We start from the raw sequence: 22,895 nt of genomic DNA on the forward strand, positions 1-22,895 counted from the left end.
ATGTGCGAGAGTCTGCGGATTTCCCACCTGATGTATGTGGATGACCTGCTACTGTTCTGTCGGAGGGATGTATCATCGGTTACTCAGCTAGTTGACTGCTTACAAAGGTTTGCTCAGATGGTCGGCCTCACGGCTAATCTAACCAAATCGAGCATATACATGGCGGGAGTTGATAAGACCGTATGTCACAGACTATTGCAGATCACTGGATTCCAACAGGGGGAGATGCCTTTCAGATACCTCGGGATCCCCATTGCATCTCAGAAGCTGCGGATATCAGACTACACTATACTTTTGGATACTCTGACGAGGCGGGTCACTTCTTGGCCTAAGGTGACTCTATCTTATGCTGGAAAGGCCCAACTGGTGACCTTAGTTCTTCAGGGGATGGAGTGCTATTGGATGTCAGTATTGCCCCTACCCAGTGGAGTGATAGACCGTATATATAGGATTTGTCGTGCTTTTATGTGGACTACATCACATCCGCCGATTGCATGGAGTGAGTTGTGCAGACCCAGGGAAGAGGGTGGACTTGGCTTGAGGGATTTGAGTGTCTGGAACCGTGCCTTGCTGGCAAAGGTTCTATGGCGCATTCAGGACAAGCAGGACACACTCTGGATACGATGGGTTCATCACACATACTTGCAGCAGACTGACATATGGACATGGACAATGAGACACGGTGACTCACCGCTTATTAAGCAGTTACTCCAGATCCGCGATAGCATCCTAGTGGCATCAGGCAGCCCATCGGCAGCAGAGCGCTTATTGGCAAATTGGTTTCAGCAGCCTAGGGGAGTCGCACGAGCGTACGATCACTTCTGGGATGGTCGCCCACCGCAGCCATGGGTGCGGACAGTCTGGCGATCACCCATTCAACCGAGCCATGCTTTCACCTTGTGGCTCCTGGCACGTGGGCATTTACCAGTGAGGGCTCGGCAGGAGTATATGCATGATCGGCTATGCATTTTTTGTAGGCAATCGGAGGAGACGCTGGAGCACCTTTTCTTTCGGTGTGACGTCACTAGCAGGTTATGGAGGAGGACTTGTGAGTGGCTACAGATGAGACCGGAGATGAGCACTTACCGGGGCATGCTACGTACTTTCAGACGGCTATACTGGAAGACCTCCATTGCGTCATCGGCGAGACATGTGGCTATGGCGGCCTTAGTATACCACCTATGGGGTGCTAGGAATGCCTGGGTGCATGAGGGACGACGACTGGATGAGGGGCTCCTGTTCAGGCGAGTTCAGATACATGTATACCGGACACTTGGAGTCTACAATGACCGGGAGCTATGTCAGGGGTAGCGCCTTTACTGGAGCATTTGCATTTTGCCAGACTGTATACATATGCATGCATCCTCGTAACCTCACATATATACTGGAGACTTATGTCCGGTTGAGGTAACGAGCATCTCATTCATTCTCACATTCATGTACAGAGTCACATCCATGCATTTAGTGTTGACACATGTATTATTTTTCCATTTGAGCATTACATTATACACACATTCCCTGCATCTACATACATGCATACATATACATTGTGTATTATAAAAAAATAGTGAATGGATCCACCATGATTGATCCATCTAGTCCACAGCAAACGGCTCGTGGTAGAGACACTTCAAACCCGTTGATGGTTGAGGCTTTGCCAAAAAACCTATGAGGGTGAATAGATCCACCATGACTGATCCATCTAGTCCACAGCAAACGGCTCGTGGTAAAGACATTCCAAATCCGTTTATGGCTGAGGCTTTGTCAAAAAACCTAAAAGGGTGAATGAGTCCACCAGAATGACTCATCTAGTCCGTAGGTACAGCTATGGTAAAGACACATCAAATCCGTTGACAGCTGGTCACTTGCTAAAAGTGTGCAGTTTGTTGGAGGTGACATTGGTGATGCTGGTTGATTGGTGGCTACTAGGAGTTGACGGCGGTGTTGTGGACACGGTGGGCTGCGGATTGCATACATCGGCTAACTGTGGAGGACACGATCTCTGCTGGGAGGTGTTGTTGTCAGGTGGCAGACCTATGGAGGGTGCTGAGGCACAGCTCGGGGATACCATGTGGGCTGATGCAGAGGAAGGATGATGGTGTAGTGACTGATGGTTTGATGACCAGGTAGCTGTGATGGTGGCTCATGATGCACGATGTGATTGCCTCACTGCTGCGGATGTTGACAGGATGAGTGCAGTGACATAGGTACCTGCACGAGAGACAGAGTATGAGTGACATAGGATAGTGTTGGTTCACATGTGAGCACGTGTATTATGCACCATTGACGCTTACTCATATCTGACACTTCGTCAGACATGACGTGAGATAGAGTCATTGGTTATTTTGTATACTTGTGCTTTTTCTTTAATGATATACATTTTACCTTCATCAAAAAAAAAAAATCTTAACTTCGACTTTTCATCTCATGCCAAGTATCTAATCCTCCATGATCCACTTAGATTTTATATCTCATATCAAGTGTATAGTCTTCTATGACTCACTTGACTTTCCACCATCAAGTATTCAGTCAACCTGGACCTACTTGACACTTAACCAACATATTGATCAAACATCAAAATCTAACTCGATTCAAATCGAATTTGATCAACAAGATCAACCTTGACCTGAGATCGATTGCACTAACAAAATTAATAATTTTTCAATCAATTTGATTCAAACCTAGAGCGATATATTTTTACTTTAATTTATTAAATTATTATTCAATCCTTCAGATGGAACAAAATATTTTTTTTTCATAAGAAAAACATCTAATGTCAACTACCTATCCGGACCTATGACTCGTTAGAGGGGTGAATAGTTATTCATAATTTTCACTCGTTGTATTTGTCTACAAAGAATTAATACGCAACATAAATAAAGAAATAAAAATTACATAAAACACAAGTACAAGATTTCAATTTCAAGCGGTTTAAAATCTTCGATTCCTTTACAACACCTATTCTTATCGGCACACAAGTACAATCTGACTGCCAGGTTGATTGAATATATGCCGACTAAAATTCTATTTAAAAATCCAATTAGATTATAATCTTTCATCACACTTGTCTTCATCGATAGCACATATTGTGCTTTGTTCTGACTTACCTCTCTCTCATCCTACAAACACTCCTCAGTGAATCGTTGAACAGCTAGCAGGACCTTTAATGGATTAAACAAATAGTCTGTTCCAACTTGCAGTAGTTGGATTAGATGGATTGAAAATAAATAAATACATGAGAAATATTTTGATTAAATAACGATAATTTTTAATCATTCTATAATTCGTCTTGTCAAGTGATGATTTGACAAACTAATTTTCCACTGTGCATCCAAAAGCCATTGTCAATTCAAGAAATGAAGTTGTAACAATTTCGTCACTTGTAAGATGAGTTCAAAACTTCAAATGATAGATACTCTTAATTTGGAATTTGATAAAGCGATCGATACTGACTTCTCATTCTTTATTAAAAAAAAAGGAATGAAACTCGCATGAGCTACGAAAACGCAATTAGACAGAATCATTAGCTTGCTAATGCCAACTTAATATATATATTATTGGGTTGAAATGAGCCCATGAAGAAATGCTAGGCCCATTTAGCAAGCAGCGACATGAGACCTGCACCTACCAAAACTGCAAGATGGCACCACAGTTGCAGCCTCCCATTGCTCTGTAGCCTGGGATTTGTGAAGTCCGTCGCCAGCAGATCGACCAGCGCCATGTACACCAGGATGCCTGCAGACGCCGCATTGAAGACGCCCTCAACTATGAGCGCTGTCGTGCTCGTCTCGTCGTAGATGGAGGAGACGGCGATGCCCAGAGCAATCCCCATGGGAGCCGTGAAGGAGAAGAACACTGCCATCACCACCGTGGACTTAGCTCTGAAGCTCGCCTGCATTGCCACGACAATAAAGTAAACACGGTGACATACTCCATTAGATATTTGGATCGGCTTCGTCGCCAAACAGCTACCTACCTGAACAATGCATCCACCAAGTCCTATCCCCTCAAAGAATTGGTGGAAGCTCAAGGCCCCGACAAGAGGCCTAATCGTGGAGGGGTTCCCTGACGCACCTAACGAGATGCCGATAATTATTGAATGGACCAGGATGCCAAGCTCCAGTACCTGCACTAATGGCAGATCAAATCGTTGGCTCAGAGTTTGAGGAAGCATGCGAGCTATTTACCACATACTTGGGAAATCACTTGGTGCCTAATCCGCTCCGAGAGCGAGGCCTCCTCTGCTGCGGCCTCCGAGGAGCCGTGGCCGTGGCCGTGGCTGTGGCCGTGGCCGTCGAAGGGATGCACTTGCTCCGGCGAGGCCGCGCCCCCGTTCTCCTCGTCTTCTTCCCCCACTGGCCGCGCCTTGCTGAAGTGGGACCGCTTGTAGTAGCTGGTGGCGAAGGAGTCGATCATCATCGTAACGATGGCCGACGACATGACCACGAACCCTGTGACTGGGAACCGCCGCCAGGGCCGCTGGGCGAGGCACGGCGACGTCAAGCTCTGGAACGCCTCCGGGAGGATGTGAATCAACCCCGTGGCGAGGATGACCCCGGCGGCGAAGGCCTTGATGACGAAGAACAGATTGGACTCTGGGCGCAAGGCCGAGACAGATCTGCCGAGGATGGGGATGATCACGCCGACGGCGCCGGCAGCTAGGATGGAGGCGATGGCGACGAATTTTAGGCGCAGCGCCGCGGCGCTGTCGCGGCCTTGGACGTCTCGAGCACACTCGCACTCAGCAAGAGCTCCAAGAGGGAGGAGGAAGAAGAAGCAGAAGCAGAGTCGGGGCAGAAGCAGAAGCTTCATGGCTCGGTTTCCTCTCACAGGGACTGAGTAAAATTAAAAGCAGGTGAATAATACCGACGGCGTTGATGTGATGGAAGATTTAAATAGAGCACTGGAATGGGATTTGCCATGGACGATGGGCTCATCTTCGATTGTTGATGGGACAACGGAAGGATAAGTGGAAGGTTTGCAGCGTGGCATGAACTATTTGAGAGGGCCTACGCTGAGAAGGGAGGAAGCTTTTTTGTCCTCTTAGTGTTGACATAATGTTGTCATGATACGTAAAAGTAATAAAGAAGTATCTGCCAGCCAAAAATTCTTAAGTGTGAGCTCAATTCTTAACTATTTCCGAAATCAGATCATCAAATAGACGGACGTTTAGCATTCACTGAGCCACTCACTCACCACCATGTTCGTCATTCAATACTCTGAAGTCTGACCCACCCAAAGTTTACTATCTCATTGCACGGTTTACCAAGGAGAGGGGAGCAGTGCAGTTCAAACTTGCCCAGCAGCTGCGTCCTTTTCCTACCTTCTAATCCATAGTTTCACTGAGGAAGAAAGACCTGAAGCCAACATTAATCTGAGATGCAAGCACCATGAGGATGGTCTGTTCTGTCCAAAGATATTCTGAAATTTCAATTTCACTAGCTACGATCTAACTCCATCTCAGTTCAGACAGAGAGGGATGGAGGCATGAACACTGACCCTCCAGAAATTTTCCTCCTTGAAGCCATGGAAGGCCCCTTGGCTTTGAGGACTGAGAAGTGAGAACTAAACTAAACTCTAGGATTTCCATCATTAATTCTATTTTGGCGCCTGCCTTGACTTGGTGCTCCAAAATTGGCATGACCTCTGTAAGTATTTCTTTCTCCTATAAATATTAGAGGTGTGCAAACCTTCTAGTCTATCGAATTATGGGAATTAATTAATTCTATGCATGTTTCTTCTCTATTCTTGCTAACCACACGTATATAGAAACTTAAGCAATAACTCTGGTGCTCTTTGACATGTGTTGATTCACATAGATGCATCATCAACAGTGGTAGAGGTCGATCACTATCTCGACGTCACAGATTTTCACTGCATTATAGATAGATCTATCATTGCGGAATCATTATATCCTAGCTAAATTAGATCCTCAGCTAGTTCACTCAGTTTAGTGCGAGACTTTATTTATAAGTTTAAGATTGAGCTTATTTACTATATTTTACTTTGATGATGCACTATACTCGAAGAATTAATTTAATTTGTTACAAAGGATTATATATACATTTGTTTTCAAATGTATGAAAAAAAAATTATAATATAATTTATTTTCTCTAAATATGCACCTAATAACATGTGTGGGCATGCATATATCACGCCACTCACACTGGTGTATAGATAATAGGTTGTTCTTGACTATTTGTCGAGGAATAGAGTACCAACTACCAAGGGACATTAATAGAGCTGAGTCAGCTGACGTTGAAAGGTAAGAAACATTTCTATATGGAATCTAGTGGCCTAGGTAGCTTGGTCACGTACGTGGAGAAGCAGTGTCTTCTCTGACTTTCATGCCATCTTTTGTATGACTTCCTAACAAACACACGAATTGTGCAGTGATGAAACAACACACGTTTTAAATTAGACAAAAAATGAAAAGGGCATCCAATTAATCAATAAATCATAAAAAAATAATCTTTTAACAAAACAATCTAAGTCGAGAATATCTTTATCTTTATTTTTCATAATATTATAACAATTACCACTAACTATTATAATATATAGAAACTATTGAATAATTATTACAATATATAATATTTAATATAATATTATTATAGTATAGTAGGTACTTAATAGATTTTACATAATTGTAGTGGTTACTAAATAACTACTGTAATCATTTTTAAATGATTTAATCAATTTTAACTAAATTGATTAATTCTAATGATGTTTAAAATTTTAAGAGTCACAATATTGTTTATTGATTTATAATAACTGTTACGATTAAATGATTTTTATTACAGTCGCTACGACTAATTTTAATGATATTTAAATAAGATTGACTAAATTGATAAAAAGTATTTTAATATAATAATATTCAAAATTTATGATTAAGGATTTATAATTTTAATGAAATAGTTAATTTTGCTACCGAATAATTTTTATATTTATATATCATGATTAAATCCTAAATCTTAAACTCTGAATACTGAAATAGTTGATTTTTCCTAAAGTAGCAGCTATTAGATAGTTTTTATATACTCTAGTAGCTATTGAGTAGCTTCTGTGCCCTATAGCAACTATCGAATCACCTCTACACATTATGGTTAAATTCTAAATCTTAAAATTTTAAACCATAAATTTTTAATTTTGAACGCTATCATATCAAAATATTTTTTATCAACTTGATCAAAAATATTTAAACTTCAATAAATCATTTTAAATTTATTAAAATAGTTATAACAACTACTTAATTAATAATTTTTACATATTGTAAGAGTTACAAAGCAGTTTATATATATGTTGTACTTACTAATCTTCACAGTTAAAAAACTGCAGGAGTAATATTAGATAAAGGGCATTTTAAGATATCTTTTGACTTTTTTTTTTTAAGGAAACGTCTGTTTAATGATTTATATTCCAATCTAAGACGCTTTTTTTTATTTCTACCCTTTTAAATTTGACGTGGGGGACAAGATCGATCTAACTAGATTTTCCAATATATTGCCCACTATTCCCTTCACTGCTCTGGAATTTTTGAAAATCATCCCGGCTCACCCGATCGACTACACTAGTTCGAATCAGAAAATCTAGTCGAACCCAACAGACCACTTTCCTTTTTGGCGAATGATTCGGTCCAGTTAGGAATGAAAGCGAGATTTGATAGGACTGTCAATTGAACTTCTTCGTTTGCGTGAATCATGACTCAACAGAACGCATTCTCTCTTCTTTTTCCTGTTTTTCTGTGACTTGACGTGGGACTTCAAATTGCACAGGAGTCACCACAGAGACGTCCTGTCCTCGTCCTCCAATTATTCAGCTCTCTCGTGCCTAAAATAATGGGGGGTGCAACAGCTTGTGTAACAGTGAGGAGATATGCAAACACTGCTCGACAGGCGAAAGGGGCGGATGTGAATTTGCCCAGTAACATGGGACGTCGACTTTCGAACAATCAACTACGTACGACGCTTCGTGAGGTGATGCGGGTGGCAAGTATGGTGCAGACAGCAGAGAGAGGCTCCAGTGTCGTTAGGTCTACTGGACTCCACTTGTACGAATTCCCTATCACGCCACGCCTCTCCGCTCTGCGCCTCTGCCTATGTTTGCATTGTCATTTAAGAATATAGTTGCTCTCGAGGAAAGAAAATTGAAAAAGAGGAACATGAAAAGAGAGGTTGAGGAGGAAATGAAATGAGCAGGAAGAGTGAGTTTTGTTATTTTTTTTAATTGACATCAGTTATTCAAATGTCTGAAAAACTATAGAGATAATGGCTCTCAATCTCATGCTGCCATCGTTGACGTTGAGAGTCTGTAATCTCACTTGAATCCCTCTGGCGTACCTCTACCTTCGATTATCATTCTCTTATCGATCATTTTGCGAGTTTTAAAGATTTTGCAATTCAATTTCTCGGAACAAGACACTGTTGAATTGCAACTTTGTAGAAATCAGAGGATCGTTCTCACACAGTTTATTTCTAGCAGCACCACTAGCTTCACCGTCGCCAGCTGCAGCATCACATGAAGAATCAAGTTTCATTGCTTCATCCTCTTGGAGCCCAAAGTGCGAGATAGTTAGGGTAAAAATCAGAGGGAGGGTAATCTTATTGAATGTTTGACAGAAATGATGAACTCATAGGGTAATCCTATCGAATGAAACGATGAGATACCAGGAGCTTTGAATTCTCAACAAGTTACTACTGAATGCACTTCTAAATTGGCAATACTGGGATTGGTTCGAGTGATTATATTTACTGGGTTTGAAATGACGGATGAGAATGAGGTAGGTCCGAGCATATCTAAGATAAATTCAATTGGGAGATGGCGTGAGAAATGAAGGAACAGAAGAAGTTGAAATCGATACAAACCTCACATAGTTCAACGAAACAGAGGCCAGAGTGGCAAATACAATCTTGCAAGGAAAACATACGGCTAAGTTTTGTAGGCAATGTATACAGATCTCGAACCCTCACCCCATTTTGAGGCACAAGTGTTTTCATCCTCCTTTCCTGAGCTATCCATGTAAGATCAAATGAAGGTACATTTGCTACTAAAACAGATCTAAAAAGGAAGTGGTTATGGGAAAGATAATCATCAGGAGAAAATAGTGGATAAAAAATTATCAATCCAGCAGTGCAGGAAAGTGGTGAGGTGGAATCTATGGGTAGAATGGTGGCATCTATTAGAAAATAGAGCTTCTTTTGATAACTAAACATTGAACAAGTGGGTCTGGTAAACTTTGTATTCGTCTTGTAATATTAGAGGTGTGTGTCAGTTGGGCAAGCAGAAATTGCTTACATATAAGCTTGTAGTGGATGGTCTAACACTTCAGTTGGCACAGCAATTGCGTTTGTTTTGAGTTGTAATTTAGAGCAAACTCAGGACACTGCTTTCTTTACTTCTGGAGGAAGCAACATGTTGCATGTCTTATTAGAACTTTCCACTGAGCTTCATTGTAGATGTGCCGCCAGGTCATTAATCTCTACATAGATTGATGATGATACTCAAGACTTACATGGAGACATTTCACTGCTTTCATAGATTCTGAAACTGCAGTTAAGTATCAACAAATGTTTAGGGAAACATCCTGCTTTTGGCTGTTGAGTAGAACTCTAAATATTTTACTTTCGAGTTTTATTTTAGACAGTGATAGAGTTAGACTTTGTTATTCAATTCAAGAGGCCACAAGTTTACAATCTCTTACGTGACAATTTAAACTACTGTACTGATTGAATTACTGATATTTTCTGTCTGGCCAACGAGGGCAAATGGTGACTTGCGGTGTTAGTTGGGACATTGATGAAAATTAAAGGGCCCTCTGAAAATAGAATATTGAAGTCAACTCGGTCGATCCATGCAGATTGCAGTGTGGAAATTGTCAAAGGGAGAAAGGGTCGATCCATGGGAAACGGACAAACAGTTGAACGAGTCAACACGGTTTTCAGAATATTGAGCCTCACTTGCTTTTCTTCTGAACTTGCAACATCAGTGCAATCTTCATAATCTACTGATATTATTTTATATAATTTTATTATTGAGAAACATACTGATTTTAGCTTTCTAAGTTATTCTTTTCCAAAATGTGTATATATAAAGATCTATCTCAATAGTTAGTCCATGGAAATATGTAAGAAATAAAGCTTTTGTTGAGACAACACTACCGTTTTATTAAGCAATATTAAAAGCCTCAAAATCATGAAACAAAACAAGGAAAATAGCATAGAACTTAAGAAACCACTAGATATGAACAAGCCATCCAGGATCGTCAAAAAACTTTATCGAAAAATGTTTGATGGTGAGCATGCAGTTAACGAGTTAGTCGAGTGAGAATTGAACAAAAAGTTTTTATTGAGTCAGCAACTATATTTGATTAACTGATCAAACGATTGATATTTATCAAGAAATTTTGGAAGTCTTGTTCAAGAGATCAGTACTAATTAAAAAGGGAAAAGTCAAAAGGTGCCAATTATGATATAACTATAATTAAGAGATAGGGATTTTCGATTAGAAGAGCAATAAGAGAGTGAATTATGCAACTTTGATAAAGTTAAAAGAGAGAATAAGAGGTGCGTACACAAGTAGTAATTCAGAAGAAAGTAGAATAATACTTTAATAAGAGGACGAATAAGAAATTTAGATAAATACTAGACAAAAGAAAAAGGCATTTTTTAAAAATATATAAAAGTAAATAATATGTTCTTCGATAAATGCTGAAATATAATGCAATATATATATATTGTCTTTGAATCCTTTGGTTGTAAAAAATAATTTTTTGGTAAATGAAAATCCTTAACCATTAAAGAAAACCAAATTATGTATGTGACGATGAATTAAATGTCTCGTACCACACCAGCTAGCTCTTAAATATTTGACTTGGAACAATTAAATGGACAAAGCCATGGCTTGGATTTAGGGTTTGGAAGAATGATTTAGAAAGAGGAACAAGTACAGGGTTAACGAAATTAAACTTTCATTTTTCGCATAAAAAGATACAACACCGAGTTGAATTTGTCTGCTCGTCGGCTCTACGTACCAGATACGAGATCTTTCCTAGCTCGGCGGAAAAAACAAATTACAAAAGAAAGAGATTAAACTATAGATTAAACACAAAGATTTAAACTAATTAATTATATATATAGATATATATGTCGAGATCCGTGGACGTTTGGTTCACGCCACCTCCGGCGGCGGTGGTCGGTTGAGGTCGACATCGAAGGGGAGTCTTCCCTTTGACGCCTGAGATATCCCGAACTCAATTAAGGAGGCAGCCGCCGGCGCCCGATCCATCATCAGGAGGTGGTAATTGACGTTTGCTTGTTTCAACCTCGCCGTCGTCGCGACCGGGATGGGCGCGAGCCGATCGGAGGCGTGGCGGAGCTCGAGATCCAGATCCGGGTGGACGGCGGCGGCCGCGTGGGGGGAGGGAGTGGAGGACCCGAAGCTGCTGTTGCCGGGGCTGGAGGCGGCAGCGGGAGGCAGAATTATGGATGGGCAGGAGAAATTGGTCTTGGCCTTAAGGCCGCGGAAATGGATGGCGGCGGCATCGTAGGCACGCGCCGCCTCCTCTGCGGTGTCGAAGGTGCCGAGCCACACGCGGCTCTTGCCCTCCGGGTCACGGATCTCCGCCGCGTACCGCCCCCACGGCCGCTTCCTCACGCCCCTGAATCGCGGTTCTGTCCCCTTTCCTCGACCTCCCTCGCCCGCCTCGTCGAGAGCCTTCACCATCAGGTTCAGGTTAGGCGCGTAACCTGGCTGGAGAAGAAGAGCTAATGGAGGGGTTAATTAGGCAGCGGTGGAAGGAGAGGATGATCGAGGTGGAATATATAAGCGACGAAAGAGACGTGAAGAGGAAAGAAATTAAAGGGAGAGGTGGAGCGGCGAAGTTGAAGGGAAAAAACAATGGGCGCGTTAGACGGGCGGATTGACCGACCGCGGCCGCCGCCGCCCCTCTCTCTTTCTCGTGATCTATCGGATATATCTTACGTGTTTATCACTGCAGGATTCGGGTGGCAAGGCAAGGCAAGGCAAGGCACGTTAGAGATTAAACATGACTATTTTGGTTGATTAAGGAAGCGGCCAGGCCATCCGCCATCATTTTCACATCCATCCACTCGGATCGAGCCACTCGGTGGCGTGCTGGATCAGTCTCCTACGCTTTTGTCGGGCCACGACGGTCAGGGCGGCCGCGCCTGTCGCTGCCTCCTTCTCCGCGACTTCCTCGCGCGGTCCTGACGACGGCTAGGTGACGGCTGTCAAGGTTGTCGTTGCACGCGGAGAAAGCAGGGTGACGGCCGCGGTGGCGGAGGAGAAGGATGGTGGGCCAGCGGGTGGGGGCCCGCTACAGCTGTTCGAACTGGCTTCCGCGTGGCGTCGTCTCCGTTTCCGCGGCGTCGGCGCGGTTGGGTGGTTCCCACTGCGCGCTCGTCCGCGTGTGGCATTTAATTATTTGAGGTCGCGGCTACAGTGTTCTGACCCACTCGAACCAGGATCCACGAAATTTGGTAGGGCGACGGCCAATCAAATTTAATTAAAGTTACAATAATAAATAAATATTAATATGATATAAAAATAGTGGATAATTTATATGTGGTACGATTACATATAATTAATTTTCGTCCTTTTGGTTTTCTTTCAGTTTATGTCTTCGTCAAAATTACAAACATATTCATACGAGCTGAGTATGAACTATGAAGCAATTGCTTGCATAAGTACACACCTGCATTCGCACCACTAAAATGTGGAAATTTTAAAAATAAATATTTTTTAGTTTGTTATATTAGATTATTTTATGTAAAAATAAAATAAATAAAATTTAAGTAAAAGATACACTTAGAAAAAGTAAGTTTACAAAATCATCAGGAATTAAATTTTAATGATGTTTTTAAAATTAAAGGATGAAATCATTAAGAAAAATGGTGAGGGAAGCTATTTGAAAATTGTGACTATTTCATCGTGTTTTTAGTTTTATAAACAAATAATTACAAAGATTTGGTCAAATTGACATAAGTACATTGAAATTTATTAATTATAATTCATATATTCGAATTTCATCTGATTAATTCTAAAGGTAGACTATTTTTTTTTATTTGCTTATCTAGTAAATCCGAATTATAATTTATGCACGTTCAAAAATAATTTTTATAGTATTCGTTTCTAGTGAAATTCAAATTTTAATTCTCATATTTATTTGCTTAAGTGTTTTATCATTGCACTATATCCGCCAGAAGATTAATTGTGACTTCTAAACTATAGTAGGTGTTGTCGTTGCAAGTTTTTTGGCTAATAAGTATTATATATAATACTATAACGTGGTTTGATATGTCATCCATAAATATGCACTAAATTACCTCTTAAAACGAGGCAACAGAGTATTTGGTAAACTTTCCAAGGGATTTCATCAAGTTCTGATTTAATTTTTGATTTTCAAACTCTAAATATTTAATCCTAGAATTATAATGTCTACTAACACATGGGAAATGAATTAACTTTAATCAGAATCATACTGATTCAATTTCTAGGGAGTCTTTTTCCTAGACCCATCTTATTGCTTGGAATAAATGTACATTAAATCAAGAAACTTAGTAGAGAAAGAGTATTTTTTATTCCCATTGGAACTTCTCTTTGAGGTTCCCCTTAATTTAAGATTGCTCTCTCTTTGTTGAATTTGATTAAGCATGCTTGGTACCATATGCTATTTGGATTGCTCCCTTCCTTTTTTTTCTTCTTCTTCTCCTTTAGGTCTGAATATTTATCTAGAGCAATGGAATTGTGGTGGTGGTGGAGTATATATAATTGACCATCATAGCAAGTGCACAAATTATGAAAAATATAAGGATGAAATATCACAACTCACAAAAAATTAATATAGTTCTTATATAGACTTTAGAATAATAAATAATTTCCCAAAATTAGAGAATTTTGAAAAGTATTTTACGAACAAATTTAAACCTTTTACATCCATGCCAAATATGTTCTTTATATTATTTTTTAGGGTTTAACTCTAAAATTTAATCTTAAACAATTTGTAAGACTATGCAGTCGATGCCATAATTTATGATATATTTAATTTGCCGTTCACTTGAACCCTAAAATAAGAAACAAATCAGCCCGGCCCATTAAGTCAACCCACCCGCCTTTTAAGTTTAAAATTTTGCCCAGCGACTCGGCGAGAGCGCGGAAGATTACCGCGATGTAAAAGCCAATCTCGACCGTCGGATATCAAAATTTCGCACATCATCTGACGCCTTTCGTCGTTCCACGCTGGCAATCCGCGGGACGACCCATTCCCAATGGCGCCTTGGGCGCTCAACGCATCTATAAATTTCTGCGCAAACCCTCCCGATCTGGCATCCATCTCTGCAGTTTCTTCTCCCGGCGAATAGCTTCGATCTCGAGCGACGCGATGAGTTCGACGGCTGCGGGGGCGACGACGACTAAGGGTGGCCGCGGCAAGGCCAAGGGCACGAAGGCTGTTTCTCGGTCGCAGAAGGCCGGCCTCCAGTTTCCGGTGGGTCGCATCGCTCGCTACCTTAAGGCCGGCCGATACGCTCAGCGCGTCGGTTCCGGCGCGCCTGTCTATCTCTCTGCCGTCCTCGAGTACCTCGCTGCTGAGGTAAATCGCTTCGTTGTTTCACTTGGGATCCCCTTCTCTACCCAAACTTACATTTCTTGATTATTCTAGGTGTTGGAGTTGGCCGGAAACGCCGCCAGGGATAATAAGAAGAACCGCATCATCCCGAGGCACATTCAGTTGGCCGTGAAGAACGATGAGGAGCTTGGCAAGCTCCTATCCGGTGCGACGATCTCTAGTGGCGGGGTGGTGCCCAACATCCACCAGGCTTTGCTGCCCAAGAAGCAAGGCGGAGGGAAGGGGAAACCAGAGATCGGATCAGCCTCACAAGAATTCTAGGCTTTTTGCTTCTGTTCATCTTCCTGTTTTGGTTGCAAAGGAATCTTTGGAGTTGTAATTAGAAACCTCTTTCAATGGCAGTCGCTTTATATGCGCAATTATCTGATCTAAAATCATGTTTATTAGTCATTATCATACACGGTTAATACGATAATTTCGATTGACATAATCGATCAGGTAGCTTTACAGGATAGTCCTTGTTCTTGATATTACATGCTTTTGATCATAACTTGCCTTCTGCTGCAGAAGGATTGAATCCTATCACAGGCCTCTGTTAGTAGATCAGCAGGAATTCCAAAGAATATTCTTATCCAGTTCTTAAGTCCTAATACGGAGCCTGCAGTGGTACTTTTAAGAATTAATACTGTGAAATTTTTTTTCCATCTACTCTTTTGATCAGGAAAATCATGGATGTGCATTACCTGGTAGAACTAAGACTGATTCTTCTCTCATTAACTCGGTTACAAAATCCATATCATTTTCAATGCCAAACAGAAGTGTAGTGTTGATCTCAACCTACAATCGAAGGCAAGGTTAGTGACTGAATTCCATTGGACAAGACTGTGGTAGAGATGAATAAGAACTAACCATCATGAACATTGAACCTTGAGGTTTGGAGTGGCATTGCAGTGGTTTGATTTGCTCAATCTTTGTAAAGAGAGCATTTAGTGAGGATTCTAACACTGCCATGACTTCGGAATGGAAATCCTCATGAGCATCAGAAAGAATATTGGGAACTGCTGCCTGTTTGTTGAAAAAAAAAACACATGTAATAATATTGTATTCATTTTGCGGTATTGAATTTATTAGATAGAATCTACCTGAATCATTGATACTGGTCCTGCAGTAACATTCATAAGCATCTCTGTTGCCACCTTTATCTGTCACACAAAAGACAGAACCTTTCAGTTGAAGCAGATCTATTTTACAGTTTAGGCTCAAATAAGTATTACGATGAAAGATCTTGCAGCTCTTACCTGTTTGATAATCCCATAAGGATCACAAAAGGCCAGCCATCCGAGACGCCAACCCGGGAGCATCCAGCGTTTGGACAAGGCTCCAATTGTGATGACCGGCGTCGAGTGTGCAAAGGACGCCATTCGGACAAATTTGCTTCCGCCAAAAACCATATTCTCATATATCTCGTCTGCGATAACAGGAATGCCCAAGTCTCCTGCAGTTTCCGCAATCTGCCATCAACGAAACCTCGAAAGTTAATCAAAATATTGCACATACAGTGGAGCTCAATGACTGAGTTACGGCGCACCTGTTGGAGATGTGCAGGCGAGTAGACAGCACCACAGGGGTTGTTGGGGTTGATGATGACTAATCCGGCAGTGTTGGCGTCGGCCAGCCTGCGGATTTGCGAGAGGTCGAGCCCCCAGCCTCGGTGGGGCGCCAGGTCGTAGAACCTGGGCTCGATGCCTACGATCTCGCAGATGGCTTCGTAAGGAGGGAAGCCTGGGCGAGGGAGGAGCAGGTTGCAGCCAGGGCTTGCCAGCACCGTGAGACAGATCTGGATGGCTTGCGTTCCGCCCACCGTCATGTACACATCGTCCTCTCGGATTCCATGCTCCACTCCCTTCGACAGGTGCCCTGCCACTGCCCTGTTCATTCATTTCCAAGTCGTATAAGCTCTCCTAATTCATTCATATGAATGCTAATTAGTCCCATTGATTATTTCTGGAGATGATCGATCGTCCTACGAAAGTTTTCCACTAGCCATCAGGATAAATCAGAAAATACACGAAACGGTCAATTCAAGTCTAGTATCCTTTGATTGTGATCCCCATTTAAAAAAAAATTCCTACAAATACGTCGTAACTGAGATCGAACTGTAGGTACATAGATGATAACTTAGATGTCCTACCACGGCATTATTGCTCCGGGGACTCCTAATTCATTCATAAGATGTTTGAGTGATTGAGTCTATATCATCACTGTCATGATTCAGCCTCATAGATTTAGTTGCCATTGTTTTAGATTTTTTTTCCCAAAAAAATACTGGAGGGTATTTTGGTAAAAATGAAACGTCTGCTTTACAAAAGCCCAATTTGATAATTTCAATGTTAGTGGTCGATTTGGATATCTATCTAGCCAAGAAAATTTAACAATTCTAGTGGTCGAGAATTGAAATGGGGAAATCTCTAGAAGTAGAGACAAAAGACAAACTATATATTTACACACAATAATTGATAGAAAACAACGCATGGGAAAGTCACCACGTGGCAACATGGAGATTAAAAGTAGATTCATATGTTTAAGTAGAAACAAGCACACTAATTAACTAGAGGTAGAGATATATTCTATAGCTACACTAATTTAATCTCCACCTTAATTTATCGGGTATTTGTACTATATGGACTATTTAAAATATGAGAGAGCCAAAGAAAACAAAAAGATAAATTGGAATTTTTGCTAAATCAGAATTTTTTCAATAAAATTTGATAAAAAGACAACTGGTTGGCAGGTGAGGCGAATACAATCAATATACGTGGCGTGCTGGGCTCCTAGTGATGGTGTTGGATTGGACTAGCGATAGACTAGTTTGAAAAATGTACTCCTGCTTTTGTCATCCACGCGCCTGCTTCTCCATTTCTTTTATTTGTATTGGGTCCACACCACACGCTAATTCAATTAAAAATAAAAAAAATAAAAAAGAGACTTTTTGCCAAATCTAAACGTGTGCCATAGTTGAAAAGTATTTTATCTTTCAATTAACTACTGTTAAATTTTTATATTTAATTATATGATAATATAAGTTAGCTAAGATGGCCACCTCCTTGCTCTGTCATGAAAGATTAATAATGTGATAAGGAATGATATTGGTCCTACGTGTATTATCAGTATTGAATTATTTATATTTTATTAATTTAGAAACGATTCACAATTATACCAATATTATACCTATATTTGCACTGTATAGCTAAATTATTTTCTCCTAAATTAAGAAGTAGGATTTCTAAATAACTATAATCTAGAATTAATTTTAATTTTAAAGATGCGGGAATGCAAGCAAGCAAGCAACACGTGAACTCGAATGCGAAGGAGAATTAAAAAGAAGAAGAAAATTATGAAAATTAATTAATTACCAACCGACCTGCGGGCGAAGGGAAATCCGTAGGAAGGGGGGTAGCAATCGAAGGTGGCGGCGGAGACGATGGCGACGAGGGAGTCGGAGAAGCGCTTGCCCTGCTTGAAGCAGGAGAAGGCCGAAGCGTCGCCGACGCCGAGCGATATCAGCGGCTTGTTCTCCGTCTGGCGGGCCACCGCCAGCAGCTGCGCCACCAGTCCCCGTATCGACGTCTTGCTCTCCGACAGGATCGGGTTGCACCTGGCCGCCGCTGCGGTCGCCAGGGGGCCGTTCGCCTTCTGGGCGGCAACCCCAATATTGCTGTCGGCATCGGATGCAATAGGTTCCTGCGGAAACTGGTTGCTCGAGATGCGTAACTGGGACGTGGGCGCCATTGAAGGGTAGAGAGAGAGAGAGAGAGAGAGAGAGAGAGAGAGAGAGGAAGCGAGATTTGGGAGAGCTGCAAGTTCTTCTGTGATGAATTGGCTGCTTCGGGGAAGCGTCGCTTCAATTGTTCTGTTTATTTTGGGACCACGGACATAAATCACGTACAAGGCGTGGGCTATTTTCAATTTCTAGCCGGTTTGGTTCAATTGAAACCGCAACCGACCCGGGTGAGTTTGGTTCAAGATTACACGAATAATCTTTATTATGTGTAAATTATACAGAATAAAATATAATTTAATATTATTTATCAAGTAATATAATAAAAATTTTAATATATAATTTATTTTAAAATAATAATAATATAATTCATAATTATTAAGGAAATAAATTTCTATGAATATATAGAAATTATTAGATTTTTTGTCAAAAATTTTCAAGAATTTTGAAATATATTAAAAGGATTAAATCAGTTGTGTTTAAATTAAAAAAAAAATCTGCAGTTTTATTATCCTATTTAAATTGGGAGTTGATTGGAAGTTAATCATAAATTTTAAAAATTAAAATTTAAGTTTTAATTAAACTCTCCTGTGGTCGTTCCTTTTTAGTTCCTCACGAGCGCTTGTAACATTGTCGTCGCCTCGTCGGAGTAGTCGCCGATCGAGTTCACGTTTGCCAGTGTCGCCTCTGTCCACGCATGACGTCGGCGTCCCATCTTTCTCCTTCTCGAGCCACGCGAGACGTCGGCTGACATGCTCCTTTCCAGCTCCGACCCCCAGCGAGCTTTTGCGAAGGAATGGCGGCGACGTCGAGCCGACACCGCTCGTCGCCATGAATGGCCCAAGCGGTGAAAGAAAAGACTCTAAGTCGTTATCCTTTATATGGGGGGAAAACTTTGAATCAAACACGCCTTTCATCACCATCTCTAAGTTATCCTTTATCGTTAATTCTGAATAAATTTCAAGTAAAGATTGTAGTGAGGTCAACAGTAGTAGTGAAAGAAAAGAAGGAAACAAATTAAAAGCAACAGAAACATTGACGTTTTAGAATTAATTAGCAACTCTGAGATTTCAATGGAGACATAAGATCGATTAATAAATATATATTAGTGTATATACATATATGAGATTTCCGGCCTGCGTGTCAGTCGTTTGGATAAGAAGTGTACGTCCCAACTGTGGAATGGCCCTATGATTCTGAGCACATTATATTCCAATTAAGTGCTGGGAAACTTCCAAACTGCCATCCTGCCGACAGCCTGTTCGACGATCGAACCCTAAAGAACCTGCCAACCTCTCGACCTCCATTTTGTACTTGCTTTCAGTTAAGCCACCATGCACGGTCTGTCTCACTCGACTCAATTCCAAAATAACTCGACGTTCATGCATGTGCATTGAGGAAGACCAACAGCGACAGAGTTAATTAACATCTTACCATGGCACCGATCCATATTAATTTTCTGCCGCAGTCTTCTGATGATGATGGATTAAAGATTCTGTTATAATTAAGATAAACTTAATTAACTTATTAAAAGACTATATTATAGCTTTTCAAATATATTAATTGAAAAGTTTATTTGTTCTTACTATAGATAATAGTTTAAAGTCACAAATAATCTTAAATAGTTTTCATTTATCTTTGCGATGTAACGTACGACTCAGTTATCTCAAAACTTGTTTGATAGATTCTAATTTCTTTTATATAAATTGACAGCGTTACTTATTCTTTGTAAAACAAAAAATTATTTTTAATAAAATTTTAATATATTAGCCTAATGAAAAATCTAATATTATTTTCTAAAATGCTACATAACTTTTGTTTTAAATTTTTTTAATAAATTATAAAAATTAGCAACATGGATAACTTTAAATAAAATGAAATAATCCTTGACTGTGATTGCTAGACTATTAACAACTTTTATCTCAATAACAACTCATGAAGATATCAACAAGCAAATCATTTATCGAGATATAAGACACTAGTAATTGTTGAGCCACGTATTCTCGAATAATATGAAAATTAATCTCCATATATTTTATGCAGCATAAAAAATTAAATTATATTATTGTAAATATGTTGCTCTAATATTGCCACATCAAAATTTAAGTGTAATATTAATAGGGAGATATAATGATATAGTAGATTGCTTCTTAAAGTTCCATGAAATAATCTTTTGTCCAAGAAACATTACATATCTATTAATAAAGTATTTGCCATCAAGAGAGTTGACCCCATCTGTATATGCAATTCTTGAGATGACTAAGACTAATAATATTAGAAGAACATCATGTAAAATAGTATCTTTGAAGTATCAAAAAAATCCTTTCCATACATTTTCATTTTTTAGTGGGAGCCTGCATAAACTAACAAATATAGTTTACGACAAACGCAATATTAGATTGTGTGATTGTGATATATTGTAAGGTTTTAATAATGTTTTAGTAGATCTAAGGACCAATTATGACAAAAAAGGATGAAGGTGCAGAGAAAAGTTACTTATAAAGAGGAGAATAAAAAATTCGTGATTAAGAAAATAAAGTAAAGTTGGAATGCTTTCATCACAGCTAATTATTAAATTATCATCCATATAAATAAAGAAGAATATCATAAATCTATTATTGCATATGTAGAATAGTTCAAGCTTGAGAATTCACAGTGGAATATTTGAATCAAGTTTGACGTCATATATATAACTCTGAGATTTATTCTGTATCCATTTCCTTAAGGATGGGGCGGACTACGGAGAAGCCACTTACAAACGGTTTTTATAACAAATATAACAAGATAATAAATATAAATATAAATATAATTAAAGTAAACTACTTTGTATATCTTGCCTTAAGCATTTTCTTATTATTTGAAATTACTTCTTGTTGGTTTAAAAATGCATCAATACTTTATCCTCAAATCTCCAAGAATCGACCCCTTCTAATTATCACGAAATCCCTTTTTCTAAAGTTACAATCGGGTTGATTTCCACCTACCAATCGATCGATCTTATTCATAAATCAATTGTCACGTCAGATCTGGCCTTTTAAATATGTAGAACGGCTATTTTTTGCTTTACCAATCAATTGCTTTAGACGAATCGATTCGAAAGCATCCTGTTCACTGGGCACCTTTTTCCAATCGATTTCAAAATATTCTGTTCATGGCTAGATAAGCTACGAATCGATTGCACCTCAAGTAGCAAACTTAGAATTTCAAGTTTAAGATTTGTCAATTGATTGCTAACCTTGATTTCAGCCTTTTCAAGGTTGAATTCGCGTTTTGCTTAGTATTCGGTTGACCTCAACCAATCAATATTTCCTTTGCTCAATATCTAGTCGCCCTTAATCTGTTGAGATTTTTCATTGCCCCAACCTTGATCTACTGGGACTTTATCGTTGCCTAGTATCTAGTTACTTTAGCCTACCAGGACTTTGTTATCGTCTAGTATCCGATCGACCTTGATTTGTCAGGACTTTCTCATTCATTCCAAGTGTTCAGTCCTTCATGATCTATTTCGATTTTTTTTTTGTTAATTTCCTATTGGATTTTCAATCATCAGTGTCCGATCGACTATGACCCACTTGGACTTTCCTCTTGTTAATTTTCCGTTGGACTTCTGATCACCAAGTGTCCGATCAACCTTAATCCATTTAAATTTTCCTCTACTGTCAAGTATCTAATTAACCTTGAACTACTTGATATCAAACTAATTAACATATTAATTAAACATCAAAATCCAACTTTAGTCAACTCAAGTTTGACCAACTTGGTTAACCTTGACCTGAGATTAATTGCACCAATAATAACTCTTCTCCACCAACAATCTATCTTATAAATATTTCTCACGTTTCTGTGAGTTTCATCTCATAGTCCAATATTGACTTGACCATTAGAGGGGCTGCGCCGACAACGTTGACCCTCCAATAACGCATTTTGATTTGCAAGCCACCGAGAGCACATCGGAGGACGATCTAAGTTTACTTGGCAAAGGAAGTAGAGGAGTCCAAGTGGGTGAAAAAAGACATCTTCAAATTGACATCATGGAAAAGATACAAAAACTATACAATTAATAAGTTACATGATGAAGCAGCATCGTCCTGTTCTTCTAGAGACTACGACGAAAAAGGACAAGGAATTGAAGCCTCCTTCTTGGATCCCTCATGCCTGCCCATTCCGCAGCCTTTCTCTCCTCTGATAGCAGGATGAGTGGCTAGCTTGAGTCTGCCCACAACCACTCGCTTTGTAATGGGAAATATGAAACAGTTAAGCTTTCTATTTCAATTGTTATCAAACCTATGTCCACTCAAAATTTAATTGACTTTTAAAATATTTATCCCATTTAGGATTGTTAGTTTACATCGATTAATTTAGGATTGACGGTATCAAACATATGACTTTTGACGTGACATCCAACTTTATTAATTGTTCGAATGAATGATGTTTATATATGTGATGTGTGAATTTCACTTTATTATTTGAGGAAAATATTTTATACCTTAAATATGACAGAAACATGCCTCGATAAGAACTTGACATATTTTATTG

General features: G+C 39.8%; 5 protein-coding genes across 5 annotated transcripts; 2 read left to right on the plus strand and 3 right to left on the minus strand.

Annotated features, from left to right (window-relative positions):
* Positions 1-1,311, plus strand: LOC141820142 (uncharacterized). Its single transcript, XM_074707415.1, has one exon. The coding sequence runs from the start codon at positions 1-3 to the stop codon at positions 1,309-1,311; it is 1,311 nt and encodes a 436-aa protein (XP_074563516.1).
* Positions 1,312-3,510: 2,199 nt separating this feature from the next.
* Positions 3,511-4,861, minus strand: LOC141820195 (zinc transporter 4-like). The gene is made up of 3 exons (XM_074707475.1): positions 4,195-4,861; positions 3,977-4,126; positions 3,511-3,892 (listed from the first exon to the last, which is right to left on the minus strand). Exons 1-3 carry the CDS (start codon positions 4,810-4,812, stop codon positions 3,587-3,589), a joined length of 1,074 nt encoding a protein of 357 aa, XP_074563576.1. The 5' UTR covers positions 4,813-4,861; the 3' UTR covers positions 3,511-3,586.
* Positions 4,862-10,946: 6,085 nt separating this feature from the next.
* LOC141820247 (ethylene-responsive transcription factor 11-like) lies at positions 10,947-11,938 on the minus strand. The gene has a single exon (XM_074707538.1). The coding sequence runs from the start codon at positions 11,716-11,718 to the stop codon at positions 11,164-11,166; it is 555 nt and encodes a 184-aa protein (XP_074563639.1). The 5' UTR covers positions 11,719-11,938; the 3' UTR covers positions 10,947-11,163.
* Positions 11,939-14,353: 2,415 nt separating this feature from the next.
* On the plus strand, positions 14,354-14,982 carry LOC141820167 (histone H2AX-like). Its single transcript, XM_074707440.1, has 2 exons — positions 14,354-14,605; positions 14,675-14,982. Exons 1-2 carry the CDS (start codon positions 14,396-14,398, stop codon positions 14,900-14,902), a joined length of 438 nt encoding a protein of 145 aa, XP_074563541.1. The 5' UTR covers positions 14,354-14,395; the 3' UTR covers positions 14,903-14,982.
* Positions 14,983-15,000: 18 nt separating this feature from the next.
* Positions 15,001-18,455, minus strand: LOC141820165 (nicotianamine aminotransferase 1-like). Its single transcript, XM_074707439.1, has 7 exons — positions 18,003-18,455; positions 16,170-16,509; positions 15,880-16,092; positions 15,724-15,783; positions 15,491-15,646; positions 15,325-15,418; positions 15,001-15,239 (listed from the first exon to the last, which is right to left on the minus strand). The coding sequence occupies exons 1-7, from the start codon at positions 18,368-18,370 to the stop codon at positions 15,112-15,114; spliced, it is 1,359 nt and encodes a 452-aa protein (XP_074563540.1). The 5' UTR covers positions 18,371-18,455; the 3' UTR covers positions 15,001-15,111.
* Between the last annotated feature and the right edge of the window lie 4,440 nt (positions 18,456-22,895).

Source organism: Curcuma longa, unplaced genomic scaffold, assembly GCF_044706935.1.
Source record: "Curcuma longa cultivar G26 ecotype Majalengka, Jawa Barat unplaced genomic scaffold, ITB_CL_G26_1.1 utg2798_np1212_758248_RagTag, whole genome shotgun sequence".
In the NCBI taxonomy this organism is placed as follows: Eukaryota; Viridiplantae; Streptophyta; class Magnoliopsida; order Zingiberales; family Zingiberaceae; genus Curcuma; species Curcuma longa.

Excerpts from the sequence above, each read along its gene's own strand:
- LOC141820142 (XM_074707415.1), top strand. The coding sequence starts at position 1 with ATGTGCGAGAGTCTGCGGATTTCCCACCTGATGTATGTGGATGACCTG.
- LOC141820195 (XM_074707475.1), bottom strand. The coding sequence starts at position 4,812 with ATGAAGCTTCTGCTTCTGCCCCGACTCTGCTTCTGCTTCTTCTTCCTC. Across the intron at positions 4,127-4,194 it reads GGCACCAAGTGATTTCCCAA|GTACTGGAGCTTGGCATCCT; the intron begins GTATGTGGTAAA and ends CCATTAGTGCAG. Across the intron at positions 3,893-3,976 it reads TTGGTGGATGCATTGTTCAG|GCGAGCTTCAGAGCTAAGTC; the intron begins GTAGGTAGCTGT and ends GTGGCAATGCAG.
- LOC141820247 (XM_074707538.1), bottom strand. The coding sequence starts at position 11,718 with ATGGTGAAGGCTCTCGACGAGGCGGGCGAGGGAGGTCGAGGAAAGGGG.
- LOC141820167 (XM_074707440.1), top strand. The coding sequence starts at position 14,396 with ATGAGTTCGACGGCTGCGGGGGCGACGACGACTAAGGGTGGCCGCGGC. Across the intron at positions 14,606-14,674 it reads TCGAGTACCTCGCTGCTGAG|GTGTTGGAGTTGGCCGGAAA; the intron begins GTAAATCGCTTC and ends TGATTATTCTAG.
- LOC141820165 (XM_074707439.1), bottom strand. The coding sequence starts at position 18,370 with ATGGCGCCCACGTCCCAGTTACGCATCTCGAGCAACCAGTTTCCGCAG. Across the intron at positions 16,093-16,169 it reads CGCCTGCACATCTCCAACAG|ATTGCGGAAACTGCAGGAGA; the intron begins GTGCGCCGTAAC and ends CGTTGATGGCAG. Across the intron at positions 15,784-15,879 it reads CTTATGGGATTATCAAACAG|ATAAAGGTGGCAACAGAGAT; the intron begins GTAAGAGCTGCA and ends TTTGTGTGACAG.